This window comes from Bos indicus x Bos taurus, chromosome 11, assembly GCF_003369695.1.
Source record: "Bos indicus x Bos taurus breed Angus x Brahman F1 hybrid chromosome 11, Bos_hybrid_MaternalHap_v2.0, whole genome shotgun sequence".
NCBI lineage: Eukaryota > Metazoa > Chordata > Mammalia > Artiodactyla > Bovidae > Bos > Bos indicus x Bos taurus.
The window spans coordinates 105122679-105136114 of record NC_040086.1 but is presented as its reverse complement, the minus strand read 5'-3'; the positions used below and the strand labels follow the sequence as shown (position 1 = coordinate 105136114).

At 68.8% G+C, this 13436-nt stretch overlaps 2 protein-coding genes across 3 annotated transcripts; both read right to left on the bottom strand.

Moving 5' to 3' along the window:
- Positions 1–1001: 1001 nt before the first annotated feature.
- LCNL1 (lipocalin like 1) lies at positions 1002–4422 on the bottom strand. Its single transcript, XM_027556913.1, has 7 exons — positions 4340–4422; positions 3180–3290; positions 2725–2864; positions 2147–2220; positions 1905–2015; positions 1546–1647; positions 1002–1291 (listed from the first exon to the last, which is right to left on the bottom strand). Exons 2-7 carry the CDS (start codon positions 3276–3278, stop codon positions 1266–1268), a joined length of 552 nt encoding a protein of 183 aa, XP_027412714.1. The 5' UTR covers positions 3279–3290; positions 4340–4422; the 3' UTR covers positions 1002–1265.
- A 69-nt stretch (positions 4423–4491) lies between these two features.
- PTGDS (prostaglandin D2 synthase) lies at positions 4492–7640 on the bottom strand. Of its 2 annotated transcripts, XM_027556912.1 has the most exons (7): positions 7379–7640; positions 6535–6674; positions 6352–6428; positions 5871–5987; positions 5628–5729; positions 4995–5020; positions 4492–4646 (listed from the first exon to the last, which is right to left on the bottom strand). In XM_027556912.1, the coding sequence occupies exons 1-6, from the start codon at positions 7490–7492 to the stop codon at positions 4995–4997; spliced, it is 576 nt and encodes a 191-aa protein (XP_027412713.1). In that variant the 5' UTR covers positions 7493–7640; the 3' UTR covers positions 4492–4646. The 2 variants fall into 2 exon arrangements, with proteins under 2 accessions (XP_027412713.1, XP_027412712.1); XM_027556911.1 differs by lacking the exons at positions 4492–4646; positions 4995–5020 and adding an exon at positions 5222–5453.
- Positions 7641–13436: the final 5796 nt, after the last annotated feature.

The following is a 13436-nucleotide window of genomic DNA, read 5'->3' as shown; positions in this document are numbered from 1 at the left end:
TATTTCCCTCATAAACATAACGGCAGGACAGAGATCTGTGGGCAGGCGTCAGGGAGGTGGGGTGCTGGAGGGCAGGCTAGGATGGATGCGGTGCAGGCACTCCCCGGGCTGTGGTGTGGGGGACCCCCGGCTGTGGTGTGGGGGACCTTGGACTGTAGTGTGGGGGATCCCCCGGCTGTGGTGTGGGGAGACCCCCGGGCTGTGGTGTAGGGGACCCCCCGGGCTGTGGTGTGGGGGACCTTGGACTGTAGTGTGGGGGATCCCCGGGGCTGTGGTGTGGGCGACCCTCCGGGCTGTGGTGTGAGGGACCCCCCAGAGCCGTGGTGTGGGGGACCCCCTGGGCTGTGGTGTGGGGGACCTTGGACTGTAGTGTGGGAGGCCCCCCGGCTGTGGTGTGGGGCGCCCCCAGGCTGTGGTTTGGGGGACCCCCCGGACTGTGGTGTGGGGGACCTCGGACTGTGGTGTGGGGGACCCCCCGGCTGTGGTGTGGGGCGCCCCCAGGCTGTGGTGTGGGGGACCCCTCGGACTGTAGTGTGGGGGACCCCCGGCTGTGGTGTGGGGGGACCCCCGGGGCTGTGGTGTGGGCGACCCTCCGGGCTGTGGTGTGGGGGACCCGGTGGGGGGGACCCGGGGCCCGAGGAGCCCAGGTGCCTACCGGGCGTGGGTCGGGGGTCTCGTTCTCGGGCAGCTGCAGGTCTGCACCCCTGGCCTGGCGCCTGGGGTCCGAGGGGGACTCAAGGAAGCCACTGAGACGCCTTGTCCGGCCACCAAAGGAGCCACCTCTCTCGGGCCTAACTTCTGCCCAGGCGGTGGGCTGGGCTGCCGGGCAAGTGTCCTGCCCTGTCCCTCCAGGCCCCCGGAACCAGCTGCGGAGCGCGCCCCGGTGGGGATGGAGCCCGAGCCGCACACTGTTCCTCTCAGGCGGCCCCTCTCGCGGGGCGCCCCCGCCGCGGCCCACCCGGCCCCTCTGCCGCTACGTCCAAGAAAGGCGCGGCGCCGGCTTGTGGAGACTCTTTATTGTGCTGGGGGTGGGATGGAGAGGCAGCCGCTCCTCGAGGAGGGCTGGGCCGCGGGCACCGCCAACCCCGCCCGGCTCCAGCTCCTGCGCTGGGTCCCCGCTGGGGTGGGGCTCGCGCCCCTCCCGCCCCGCCCTGCCCAGGGTGGGCAGGGCCTCCAGGGTGGGCGGGGCATCCGTGATGTGTGGGCGGGGCCTCCCGAGTCTGCCGGGCGCTGGGCGGCTGTGGTCCAGGCCGGCTCGCGCTCACCTAGGCCAGGACCTCCGCGCACTGGTCTGTGGAAGAGAGCGGATCCTGAGGAAACGCCCGGCGCCCCCTCCCCACCTCCCCGGGGCAGAGGTCCCGGACCCTCCGCCGAGGGGCCAAGCCCCTCCCCTGCCTGTGATCCCCTCCTCCCTCCCTGGCCCTCCTGTTGTGCGTCCAGCGCCCGAGGAGTGAGCCTTGGGGCCTCCCGCACCCCCTAAACCCCAGTCTAAGTCGGAGGTCCTTCTGCCCCTGCAGCGCTGGGCGGCCTAGAGATGGTGCTCACCTGACTTGGGCAGCAGGACGCCCTGGCTGGGGTTCAGGCCCACTTTGGGTGCCAGCTGCTGCATCCTCTGGGCTCCTTCAGGAAACAGCTCTGGGGCCCGGGCTGAGAGCAGGGGCGCGGTGAGCAGAGGGGCAGGGCTGGGAGGGGGAGTGGGCGGTGGGGCGGGACTGGGGAGGGGCCCAGGGAGACACTGGGAGATGCTGGTTTCACCTGCCTCCCAGTCGGGGCTGGCTGGGAAGGCAAACGGGGACACCGCAGACCAGACCTCCCGTGTGACCCCAGAGGAAGGCCGCGATGGGGCCAGGGTGGTGTGAGTGCGGCTCTTCAGGTGGGTGGGTCTCCCACCACGTGTCACCCACCGTAGAGCTGCAGCCAGATGTTCTTTACACCCCCCTTCTGAGTCTCGAAGTACATGACGGCGAAGTGCTTATAGTCGGTGAAAGCCACCCTGATGTCGGTCTGGGCCATAGCTGGGGGCGCGTGGGAGCCTGCTGAGCTGGGCGCCGGCCTGGACGCCCCCTGCCCATCCCCACGGTCCCCGCGAGCTGGCCCTGCCACTGCCCCCACCCGACCAGCACTGCCCGCGACACGCAGGCCTCACCCTCGTTGCTGAACTGCCCGTCCACGGTCCCCTTGGTGAAGGTGCTGTCTGTCTCCTGGCACCCGCCATCGGGCCTGGGAAGGGGACCCCAGCGGCCTGAGTTGCAGCCCCTGCCCACCGCCCAGCCCTGCTGGGTGTCCTGAAGACGCTGCCCGACCGCGACAAAAACAGCTGCCACTTAGCTGCTGCCAACTGCCCCAGGGCCACCTGTCTCCCATCAGATCAACGCTTGATCACATGGGTGCTTTATGATTCACTTACAGGAGAGGAGACACCCTGGGGCAGAGGGACACAGCCAGGGGACGGGGGGCCTGTAGGGTCTCCCCGTCGCCCCTCGAGACACCGGCACACGTGCATACGCGCGCACACACACGGACATGGCTCCCCCACACGCTCAGGTGGGGCCCCTCTGAGGAGCAGGTGAGTGGGGCTGCTGTTTCGACAGCCCTGAAGCCTAGCATGGGCGGGCCTGGCTCTGGGGTCGGGCGTACCCCTGCTTCCTCCTGGCTCCCACCTGACCCCATGCTGGCCAGGCCTAAGGCCAGCCAGTCCAAGGTGGGACTCCTGGGATCACTTACGTGGGGAACCCAAACTTGATGCCCAGGTTGCCGTTGGCCAAGGAGGTCACCAAGACCACGGGCATCTTCATGTTGTCCTTGGCATCCAGGAAGCTCTGGTCGTCCGACACCGCCCCAACCACGTACCAGGGGCCCTGGAACTGCAGGGGGACGGGGCGAGCTGGGGGCAGCCCTGGCTGCCACATCAAACCTGAGTCGAACTTGGGGGGCAGCTGCAACTCATCTGGCTGGCGGCCCAACAAGTGGTGGGGACAGAAGTCAGACTAGGGGCTGAGGGGCCCACTCTCCTCTGCAGCCCCCCGCCCCAAGTCAGCTGGGCAGACAGATGCGGGCTTGGTCCCCTTGAGCTGAGCTTGAACCAGAGTGGGGGCTGGGTTGGGTTCCCCCAGCCCTCTGGCCTATCTGGTAGAATGCAGTCAGACAGAGGCTGCCAGCCCGGGCATGTCCATGCGCACCTGGCTGGCATCAAAGTCAGCCTGGATGGGGACCTGGGCCTGGCCTGGGGCTGCAGCGAGTAGGGCGAGGGTCCCGCTGATCAGCAGCGTCTGCAGCATCCTGGAAGGTGGCTGTTGTCGATGGCACAGGGCTCAGGAGCAGGACAGGAGGGTTGGGGTGGCCTCTCCCACTGTGCCTTTATGCCCCTGAGACGCCCCGGTGCGCTGGCCTGCCCGCCTGGGACATGCCCCCTCTGATGATAGGCTCCGATCAGGTTGCTCCCTGGAGCACTGGCCTGGCCGCCTGGGACAGACCCCACTGTGATAGGCTCCGATCAGGTTGCTCCCTGGAGCACTGGCCTGCCTGCCTGGAGCACCCTGGCCCAGTGGCCCCCACCAGACCCCGCCCATCCTTCCTGGGGAGGGGGCCGGATGCCCCGGAGCAAGGGGAGGCAAAGGCCTGGCAGGCCCTGTGGGATGTGGCCTCCAGCCCTGGGCTCAGGCAGAGCCTCGGGAAGCCATTCCAAAATCTCACACTCACCTCTGACCCTCACAACCTGGGGGCCTGGACAGGGCCTGGTGGGCAGGTTGCTGTGGGCACTATGCCTTTTGAGCCAGGGGGCCCAGGACAGGGGCCTGAGAATGGTTACACTGGCTGAGAAGCTGGGGGCAGCAGGAGGCGAAGGGCGGGCTGGGAGAGAGACCTCGCGCAAGGCTCGGGTTAGCTCGGGTGCCAGGGGCCAGCGAGTGGGCAGGGCTGTGCCCTTGAGGCCCAGGCCAGAGGCCGGGGGTCTGGGGGCTCTTAGGCGGCCCCAGGAGATGGGGGGTGGCCGTCTCCAGCCCCCCTCGGCCAGTCTGTCCTGTCTGGGGTGCATGGACACTCCAGCTTCCTTCCCCTCTGTGCCCTCAAACCCTTTTCTCTGCCCCGTCTGAGGGCACAAATCCCACTCCTTCAGAGCTGCCCTGGGCCTGGGCCTCTCCTGGCCGGGGTGGGGGCAGGCTGTGGGCACCTGCTCAGAACCGGCCAGCTGTAGCTGCACCTTGAGGGGGTGGCTGGAGGGGCTGCAGTGGGTGGGATCCGGCCGCGTGGAGTGGGTGGGGACATAGCTTCCCTGGGCTGTCCAGGCTTCCGGCCAGCCGCCTCTCCCACACCGTCAGGGGCCGAGCTAGTGTGCCCCTACCTGCCCCTCAGGGCGTCCCGCAGAGCCAGCCGCTGAGATTTCACAGAGGATGAAGGGACTCCCAGGCCCAAAGCAAAGGGGGGCGGTCAGCTCCCCAGAGAGCTGGCCAGAGCCAGGCCCAACTGCAAGACAGACAGTCAGGAGGCAGGTGCTGACTTGCTTCAGAGTTTATTTTCAGAGCGGGAATAAAGGCTGAGGGGGGCATGGATGGCGAGGGGCCGGGGCTGGGGTCTCAGGCTGGGGTCTCGGGTGTTGCAGGAAACGGCTGAGCAGGGCAGAAGGGCCAGGTCCTGAGAGGCAGACTCACCTGGGCAGGACAGCGGGACCTGTGGGTGGGGCTGGCCACAGGCCCCCCACCCCAGGACCCCAGCCCCCTCCAGTCTCAGGTCGCGAGGGCCTTTCCACTGAGGCCTCTCAGCAAAGGGCACCGGCCTCCTCTGCCGTCCCCTGGTCTTCCCACCCCAGTCCTGTCCCGGCCGCCCGCTCCGCCCGCTCCCAGTGACCTTGCTGAACCCCAGCGGAGGCCCCTCCGCGAAGCAGCCCTTGTCAGCCGGAGGCCAGCCCTCATGGCAGAAGGGAGGCTGTTGGTGAGCGTGTGTTGAATGAACGAGTGAGGGGGCTGCTGGGTGAAGGTGGCCCCCAGCCCCCCACTCACCTATGGGTGCTCCTCCATGCACTTGTCTGCCAAGAAAGAAGCCCAGGCCTGTGGTCAGTGCCCCAGGCCCGCCCCGCCCACCCCCTGCTGCGGGCGTGGAGAGCATCTCGTCGACCCCTAAACTGCTGACTGTCACCCCCATCACTCCCACCCCTCCCCCAGGCTCTGTCTACCCCTCCGGAAGGAAGACCTGGTGCCCCCCGGGCCCAGAGCAGGCTGCCTTGGCAAGGAGGCCATGCGCGCTTCAGGGAGCCTGTGCTGAGCCCCATGTGGCTGTCCCTGTGTCCCGATGCGGACATCCGTCCACAGGCCCCGTTTCTAGGGCCTGCCCCGCACCCCTCCCAGGCTGGGACCTTTGCATCCCCAGGGCCGACCCAGGGCCTGGCACACGGTGGGCATGTGGTGAATCCAGGGAGGCGGTGTTTCCTGAGGAGCATCTTGCTGGGCCTGGCCCAGGGGCTGCAGACCAAGGTCTCGGTGTGAGGCCAAACCGCCCCCGCTCCGGAGGCCGAGCACCGGTCAGTGGGCAGTCTGGCCGGACGGACTGCACCCCTCGGCCTCCCCCAGATCAGGAGACAGTCTGTCTGCCTCTAATCTGACCTTAATCCCCTCCCTTCAGATCAGTGCGCTCACCAGTCTTCGGCAGGAACACAATGCCTTCCTCTGTGAAGCCCAGGCTCTTGGCAAAGGTGGTGAAGTGTTCCTTGACCTCGGCTCGGGGGTTCTGGGAGCGGCCTGGGCAGTGGGGAGCAGCCTTCGGCCTCCGTTTGTCTGGAGGATCCCCGTTCTGCCCCTGCTCCCAAGCCCGGGGCGCCCCCAGACACCCCCGTGGGCGGAGCCCCAGGCCCGGTGGAGGGCGCGGCGTGGGACACGTACTGTAGAGCGTGGCCATGCGGAAGTCCTGCCCCGGGCCTCGGACACCCTCTGTGTAGAGCAGGGCGTAGGTCTCGTAGTCTGTCTCTGCCACTGACACCTCGTGGGTGCTGCTCCAGTCTGGAAACCCGGGAGACAGCCCCACAGGGCCCAGTGTCCCCAGACCAGAAGGCCTCAGAAAATCAGGGGTGCATGGGACAGCCACAGACCCCGCAGCCACAGCCCTCTGGGGAGGAGGAGAGACGGCCAGGGGAGGTCATCCCAGGCAGGGATGGGCAGGAGGGCACGAGTCCTGGGGTGCAGAGCTGCCAGAGGAGCGAGGGGAGCGTGGGGCACAGACAGCTGGAGAGAGCCCTTCATGGGGGGCTGCTGGGCAGGCCCAGGCCGACCCTGGTGGGGCAGCCACCCCCTCACCCTCCCCTGTACTGCCAGGCAGGGTGTTGCCGAGTCCCGGCCAGCAAGTGTCGCTCCTGGCCACACTCACGAGGGCTGGTGTAGCTGTAGCAGCCTGGGGGGCCGGCGGGGCGCAGCAGTAAGGTCCGCGTCTCACACTGGTCTTTCCTGTGGGCAGGTCATCCTGGGGTCAGGGGTCAGGTGCTGGGCGTGTCCCCAGATTGCGGCCCTGCGCCGGGAGCTCTGGGCCCCAGATGCCCGCCCCGCTGCCCACCTGAGGAAGGTAGAGGTGAGGTTGAGGCCGCCGTCCGCCGCGGGGGCCACCACAGACTTGCACATGGACAGCACCTTCTTCTTCTCCAGGAACCAGCTCGAGTTGGAGGCAAGGCCGGAGGTGAACCAGCGCCCCAGAAACTGCGGCGACAGGACCCCATGCCGGTCGGCCGGGACACTCCGACCCGCCGGGGGTGGGCGGCCCGCCCGGCTGCACCCACCCCGGCCCGCACGCCACCCGGCACCCCTGCTCCGGCGCGGCCCCGCCCGCTCACCCGGGCCCCGCCCCCACCGCGGGGTCCCCGCTCCCGCCGGCCTGGGGAGGGGCAGGGGGGGCGGCCGGCAGAGGACGCAGGGCCGTCCCTAGCGGGGTCGGATGCGGGCGTGGGGCGCGGAGCTGGAAGACCCGCTCCGACGTGCTCCAGCAAACCCCCGCAGGCCTCTGCGCGCGTGTTCAGGGGGGAGGGGGCGCGCACCGCGGCGCACTCGGTCCGTCGCCATTCCTGGCGCCATCCCGGCTCCTCCGTCATCTGCGCCCTCGCGCACGGAGGTGCGTCCCCGGCCCAGGTGTGGAAAGTGTGCCTGTTTGCCCTGGGCGTCGTGAGCTCGTTGGGCTAACCGTGTTGGGTTAGGGGTGGCGAGCGCGCTCACAGGCGCGTCCCTGCCCGTCGGGCTCCTCTCTGTAGGGCTATTCTCTGTCGGTGAATCGCCTGGGGAGGCCTCTCCCGGTCAGCCTCCTCCGGCCGGTCCAGCCCTCCTCTTCTGCTTCCCGCTTCCCGGGGAGAGCACCCCACTCCCCACGGGCACCGTCCTGTCTCTGCACCAGGCAGGGAGCCCTCCCTCACCTTGTCCTCTTCGAAGTTGGGCTGCAGGGCGGCCTGGGCGGGGGCTGGGGTCTGCAGGACCCCCAGGACCCCCAGCAGGAGCAGCCCCATCCACAGCCTATTCGGAGTGGCCATTCTCCCAGGACCGGGCCGGCGGCACAGGCAGAGAGGCGGGCGGGAGGCAGGGAGGCCGCCCGGAGACCCCTATTTATGGGCCTGGCTTGGCCTCCGCCCAGGCCCAAGGACAGCCCACTGCAGGCTCGTGACGCGGGGGGGTGACAGGACAGCGGAGTCCAGCGGCAGCCTCGCCCCCAACAGGGCTGCTTATGTAATGGCACTGACTGGGACGGCCTGGGCCTGCCCCCCGGGCCGAGCTGGGGGGGCAGAGGCCCCTGCATGGCGGGGCCCTCCTCCACCCTCGGAAGGTCCACTCCAGCAGCCTGGTTGGGGCAGGGGGCAAGTGCCTTGGTGCTGCCCTGCCTCTGGGGTCTCTGGTCACTTGACTCCCCTCACAAGCCCTGCCATTGTTCTGTGTCCAAGCCTGGCAACCCTGGGAGGCGACACAAGGCCCTGTTTGCACTGCCTGCGTTTCGTCCCGGAAGGCTCAGCAGGCCAGGGGGTGATGGGAAACTTAGGCCAAAGGAGAGAAGCCAAAGCTCCCCCCAGAGTGGAGCCCGAGGGCCTGGTTTGCAACACAGCGTTCCCGGAGCCAGCTGGCGGGGTCTGGCTGGGGGACCCCGGGGCATCCTTCCCAGCCTGGGGCCCACAGCCTTGGGCAGAGGACCATTCCTCACACTTGCACACCTGCACAGCTCCACACCTCCACACGTGCACACCTCCATACCTGCACACATCCACACCTGCACACCTCCACACCTGCACACCTGCACAGCTCCACACCTCCACACCTGCACAGCCCCACACCTGCAGTGGCCCCACCTGGCCTGTCCTATTTCCTGGGGTGCCAGGCTGGTGCCTCCCCTGGGGCCAGAGGACGTGAAGTTCCCCGACACTGCAGAGAGGGCCGCCTCCCCCAGAGGCCTCCCTGGGTTGACGGGCTGTCTCTGAGCCCGTCAGGTCCTGGGCCCTGTTCAAATCTGGCAAGTGTCCCCTGTCCCTCTGGTCCTGACCAAGGCCACCCCGACTAGCCAGGGCCTGAGCACAGGACTGAGTGGGGTCAGCAGCTCTGAGCAGCAGTGAGTGGGTGGGTGCACGCACCTGGGGTGGGGGCTGGGGCGGTGAGGCTGGGGAAGGAGGTCCCGAGCGCGGTACAGAAACAGGGGACACGGCTGTGGCTGGGGGGCACAGGAGCTGGCGCACCCCCCGGGCCCAGCCCACCACGGGACGCAGCCCCTGTCCGGTGCTTGGCACCTTCTGCCCGGAAGCTGGATACTTGGCAGCCTGGCCTCTGGCTTTGGACCAGACCCAGGGCTGTCCGGAAACCACGCGGAAGGGGAGGCGTGGGCCAGGTCAGCTCCCTGAATGGAGCCAGCGCGGGCCCTGCCACCCACCTCGCAGGGGCAGGACGGCGGGCCCCAGGCCCACAGGGGTCCTAGTGAGGGCAGGGTGCCCGGCCAGACCTCTGCTGTGGGGGCCCCACCCCGGCGGATGGTCCAGGATCCCAGAGCACAGAGTCGGGGTTTTGGGTCGGCACCACAAAGAGGGCCTCCTGCCTCCTCACTGGTGCCAGGGCTGGCGGGGGCCGTCCCAGGAAGAGGCCAGTGTTGGGGGCGCCGGCATAGGAGGCTGGAGGTGGAGGCGAGGGGAGGTGGGCCCAGGCAGGTCCGAGACCCCCACCGCCTCTGCCCTGGCCTCCCATGCACCCCGCCCCTCCGTATGCTTAAGGCCGTGGGGGGACAGTCTGCCAGAAGCAGACAGGAGTTGGGGGGCAGGTCCCGGGCCCTGCACCGCCCTGGGGCTGCCCCAAGCTGCAGCCTGGCCCAGGGGCAGAGTGGGGGGCTCCTTTCAGGACGGCAGAGGGCCAGGAAGAGGCGGGTGGGAGGGAGGCCCGGGACGTCCGTGTGGGCCCCGGTCTCCTGCTGTTCATCACTGAGCCCGGCGGCTCTTTGGCCGTGGGGAGGCTCATGGGTCCGCGGGGCTGAGCTGTGTGCCTGCCGAGCCCCGGTCACGCCAAGACCAGAGCGCCTCCGCCAGCGGTAAACATGTCGCAGAGCAAGGCAGGGGATTAAGGCAGGTAGAGGGCAGAGAGCGTGCCGGAGGAGGCGGCCCAGGACGCGAGGATCACGGACCAGGGCCCGCCCCCCACAGGAGGGGCCCTCGGGCAGAGTCCCCAAGGTGCCCCTCTAGGGAGCAGGGAGGCTCCGGGGACCCTGGGCGCCCACCTCCAGGCCCAGGGTTAGGGAGTACATCCGCCTCCCTCTTCTGGCCACGGACACCACGTCCCTTCCTCCCCTGCTCCCAGACTGGCCACTGCGGCTGACTGTGGCCTGGATGAGGCCTGGGGGTCTGGAGGAGCAGGAACTGCATCGGCCCCTCGGTCTCCCTGTGGCCCAGACGGAGTTGGGTGGCTGGGCTGGTTCGTCCACACTGTGGAGTGAGGAACTGGGCCTCAGACCCCTTCTGCACGGGCCGTGTTCAGCAAGACCCCAGGCCTCCAGGGGTCTGGGCGGGGGTGGCCGCCCTTCCCCCGGGCCTCCAGGGGGTGGGCTGAGGACTCCTGAGGCCCCTAGAGGGGAGTCTCTGAGTGCTGCCAGTGGAACAGCTCGGAAAGCGGGCTGTTGGTGGCCACCGTGCCCATTGCACACCGCCCTCCAGGGCCCCGCGGGGCGGGCGGCCAGGGCTCAGCCCTTCCTGGCCAGGAGGCTGGGCTCCCCATCTGCCTGTGCAGGCTTCTCCCTGAGAACCACGCCCGACAGCGGCCAGGGCTGCAGCTGGGGGGGCCCCCCGCCCAGCCCCTGCCCAGCGCACGACACAGGAGGCCCCCCTCTGCTCAGATGGGCCCGGTCTTCCCTTGGGGCCTGGCGGGTGCTGCCCTGAGTGCTGGATCCTGCTCAGACCTCCACCTTGGGCTGCTCCCCGGGGCGGTGGGGGGCTTCCCTACCTTCTCCCGGCCCCCCATCTCAACGCTTTCCTGTCGCACCTGCTCCCGAGTGGCTGATCCTCTGAGCCCTAGTCTGCTCCGCGCTACTGACCCCTCCCCAAGCCCGACCAGCCCCACCTTCCCTGTCTCCCAGTCCACACCCCACCCTCCTGCCCCCACCAGCCCTTCGGAGCCCCCCAGCGTGGCCTCCCCACTCTGGGCCACTCAGTGACTGCTGTGGGGCAGCCACTCTGATGGCCGATGGCTGGAGGAGCAGCTCTTTCTGACGAGGAGCCTCTGTCTGTCTTCCCAACACGTTTCCCACCAGAGAGAGGCCAGGCTGCAGAGGTGCTGGGGTGGGCGGAGCCCCCAGTACGCCCCCAACCCTGCCCCTACCAGCACCTCTGGACAGCCTGGCTTGGGGCTGGGGAGGCGGGGACAGGGTGAGCTTGGGCTAGAGGGATGGGGTGGGCACCGCCGGGGCTGGTCTCCCGGCAGCTCCCTGGGAGGGCAGCGTGCTCTGCCTGTGGGGCCTCGTGGGGATCATAGTGTGGACCTGGGCAGCTCTGTTCCGGGAGCCTCTTTGCAGCGCTGGGGACTTCTGCGGGCAGGGCTGGGTGGAGGTCGGGGGGGCCCTTCCCCAGTCCTCCCAGAAGTCAGGCTGCCGGGACCTTGAGCAGGGTGCGGTTGGGTGGGGGCTTGGGCCTGGCTGTGCTCCGGAGGACCCAGGGCGCGATTTCAGGGCCCAGGAAGCGGGTGCCAGGGGAGCTGCTGGGCCCCGCAGCAGGAAGAGGTGGCCCCCTGAGGGAGCTGTTGATGGGGGGCACACGCACCAGCCCCCCTGGGGGCAATAACTCGATTCTGCCAGGTCCAGGTGAGGTGGGGCCCTCGCTTGTGACTCCCACAGAGATGCCTGCGTGGTCTCTCCCCTCCCTTCCTGCCCGCGGGCCATGCAAGGCTGTGGCCGGGGAGGGGCGGCTGGGGGCATCTCAGGCACCAGGGTTCCCCCGGCAGGGTCATGCTCCCGTGGCTCTGCTCTGAGCTTGGCCTGCCTGTGGTCAGCCCTGCAGGCTGGACCTCCTCTGCCCTCCAGGTGGGGGGTGCGCACGGGACGTAGGGAGGCAAGGCCCCTCCTGGCACCAGCTGAAAGTCCAGCCACCAGCCCTGGGAGCCCAGGCGCTCTCGCTGGCTCTCCGAGGGTCAGGCAGGTGGGGCGGATGAGAGGACACGGCCCTGACCCGGAAGGCAGGGTGGCTGCTCTGAGCCCAGGAGGCCAGAGCTGGCCTCTCAGGAGCCCACACCCAGCCCTGGCATCAGAAGGGATCCTCCAGAGGCTGACCCGGGTCTCCCCTCAGGCTCGTCCCCTCCTCTGGGCCCATCGTAGTATCCGGTAGCTCTGGATGTGACTGGACCCGGGCTGTCCGTGGGCCCCGCGGGCACGTGAGCCACAGGTCAGCAATAAGCAGAGCTGAGGCTGCGGTTTCCGTGGAGCCCGGGTTCTGGGAGTGAGGGGGGATGGGCATCTGCCTGGGGGGTGGGCGCTGGCCGCAGGCGTGCCAGGGGTTGGCTTGGACACTGGGAGGTCACAGGTGCCATGCTCCTCCTTCTGGCTGGGTGGGTTGGAGACAAGCCTAGACTTGATCTCCTGGGGGCAGTGACGGGCCCCAGTCTCCATGCAGTGCCCCCCGACATGGCTGGCCCTTCAGAGCCCAGGCTCTCCCCACACCCAGTGGCCCCTCGCTGACCCACCTCCCAGGGACTCACAGGGCCCTGGTGGACCACACCTGCTTGCTGCTCGGCCATCAGCAGCCCCCCCACCCCACTAAGCCTGCGGGAAGGGGCTCAGAGGGAGCTGGAGGGCAGGGGGCATACACCCCAGACTCTACCTCACCCGTCAGGCCAGCCCCCCACTCTCCAGGTGGCTTACAGCCCTCGGGGCTCCCCACTTCTGAGATGCTCCTAGCACGAGGGGGTCCCCAGCACGGAGATTTTAAGTGGAAGAGGGGCAGAACCCTGGGTCACCCAGAAACTGCTAGAAAGATCATTCCAGAAAATGCCTGAAGGCCTCCTCCCCTTTCCCTGAGCCTTCACCGGCTCCTGGATGGGTCCCATGTCCAAGGCTGCCCTGGGATAGATCTGGGGTAGCCAGGTAGAGAGAGGCGCAGAGTGGCCACATTCAAGGAGGGAGTGGGGGCCCTAGGTCTGCAGCCGGGTACCGCCAGGGCTGGCGAGCTAAGGGGCTCAGGACTCCGCCGCGCCCACCCAGGCCCCAGAGGACAGCTGCTGTGCGACTTAAGGAGGCGAGTTCAGACTCGGGGTGCCCCCAGGCGAGGCCATCTCTGAGTTTCTGCCCAGACCACGTGGGTCCACTCGCCCCTGGGCGGGCTCCGCCTGTGTCTCTGTCCGCTCCGTGCCCTGGGCTGGCCTTCGCTGACCCCGGTGATGACCACATGTCCACTCTGCATCTTCTTTCCCAGCCCGGGAGGTAGGGCTGGTCTGGGGGCCCGAGGACGCTCCGGGCCAGCAGGGCCCAGGGCTGCTCCGCCACCCCCAGGGAGGCCGAGGCGCTGCAGCGCTCTGCCCCAGGGAGGGGTGGGCAGGGCTCCGGGAGAGTGGCCTGCCGTTCACACCACCACCTGTCCTGGCCTCCCTGAGCCATGACACTCAGTGTTGGGGCTTCCAGAAGCATCCTGCCTGGTGGAGGGTGGTCGGAGCTAAACTTGTCTCCTCCCCTTCGGAAGGCCGCGTGGGTGGTCTTTGGGAAGGCGGGGCCTGTGGTCACCACGTTCCCTGGGCATGCGCTGCACCCCTGAAAGGGCCCTGAAGCTGAGACTGCTCGTGGGGTCTTGCGCCTCCAGGGCCTCAGGGGAGTCTGTGGATTCCTCTGTAACTTGACCGTGTCAGGCTGGCGTGAGGGTGCACAGGGTCCCCTGGTGCCCGCAGAAGCCACAAGGCTGCCACTTGGGTCTGGGCCCGAGGCCCTGGGCTGGGCACGCTCCTGTGGTGGGCGCTTCTGCCACTCAGGGCCCCGGGGGTGGG

Coding starts and splice junctions, on each gene's coding strand:
- LCNL1 (XM_027556913.1), bottom strand. CDS start 3,278: ATGCTGCAGACGCTGCTGATCAGCGGGACCCTCGCCCTACTCGCTGCA. Junction 2,016..2,146: donor CGGGCAGTTCAGCAACGAGG/GTGAGGCCTGCG, acceptor ACGCGCCCCCAG/CTATGGCCCAGACCGACATC. Junction 1,292..1,545: donor CGTCCTGCTGCCCAAGTCAG/GTGAGCACCATC, acceptor TCTCTTCCACAG/ACCAGTGCGCGGAGGTCCTG.
- PTGDS (XM_027556911.1), bottom strand. CDS start 7,492: ATGGCCACTCCGAATAGGCTGTGGATGGGGCTGCTCCTGCTGGGGGTC. Junction 6,429..6,534: donor CTCACCTCTACCTTCCTCAG/GTGGGCAGCGGG, acceptor ACCTGCCCACAG/GAAAGACCAGTGTGAGACGC. Junction 5,730..5,870: donor CCGCATGGCCACGCTCTACA/GTACGTGTCCCA, acceptor CCCACTGCCCAG/GCCGCTCCCAGAACCCCCGA.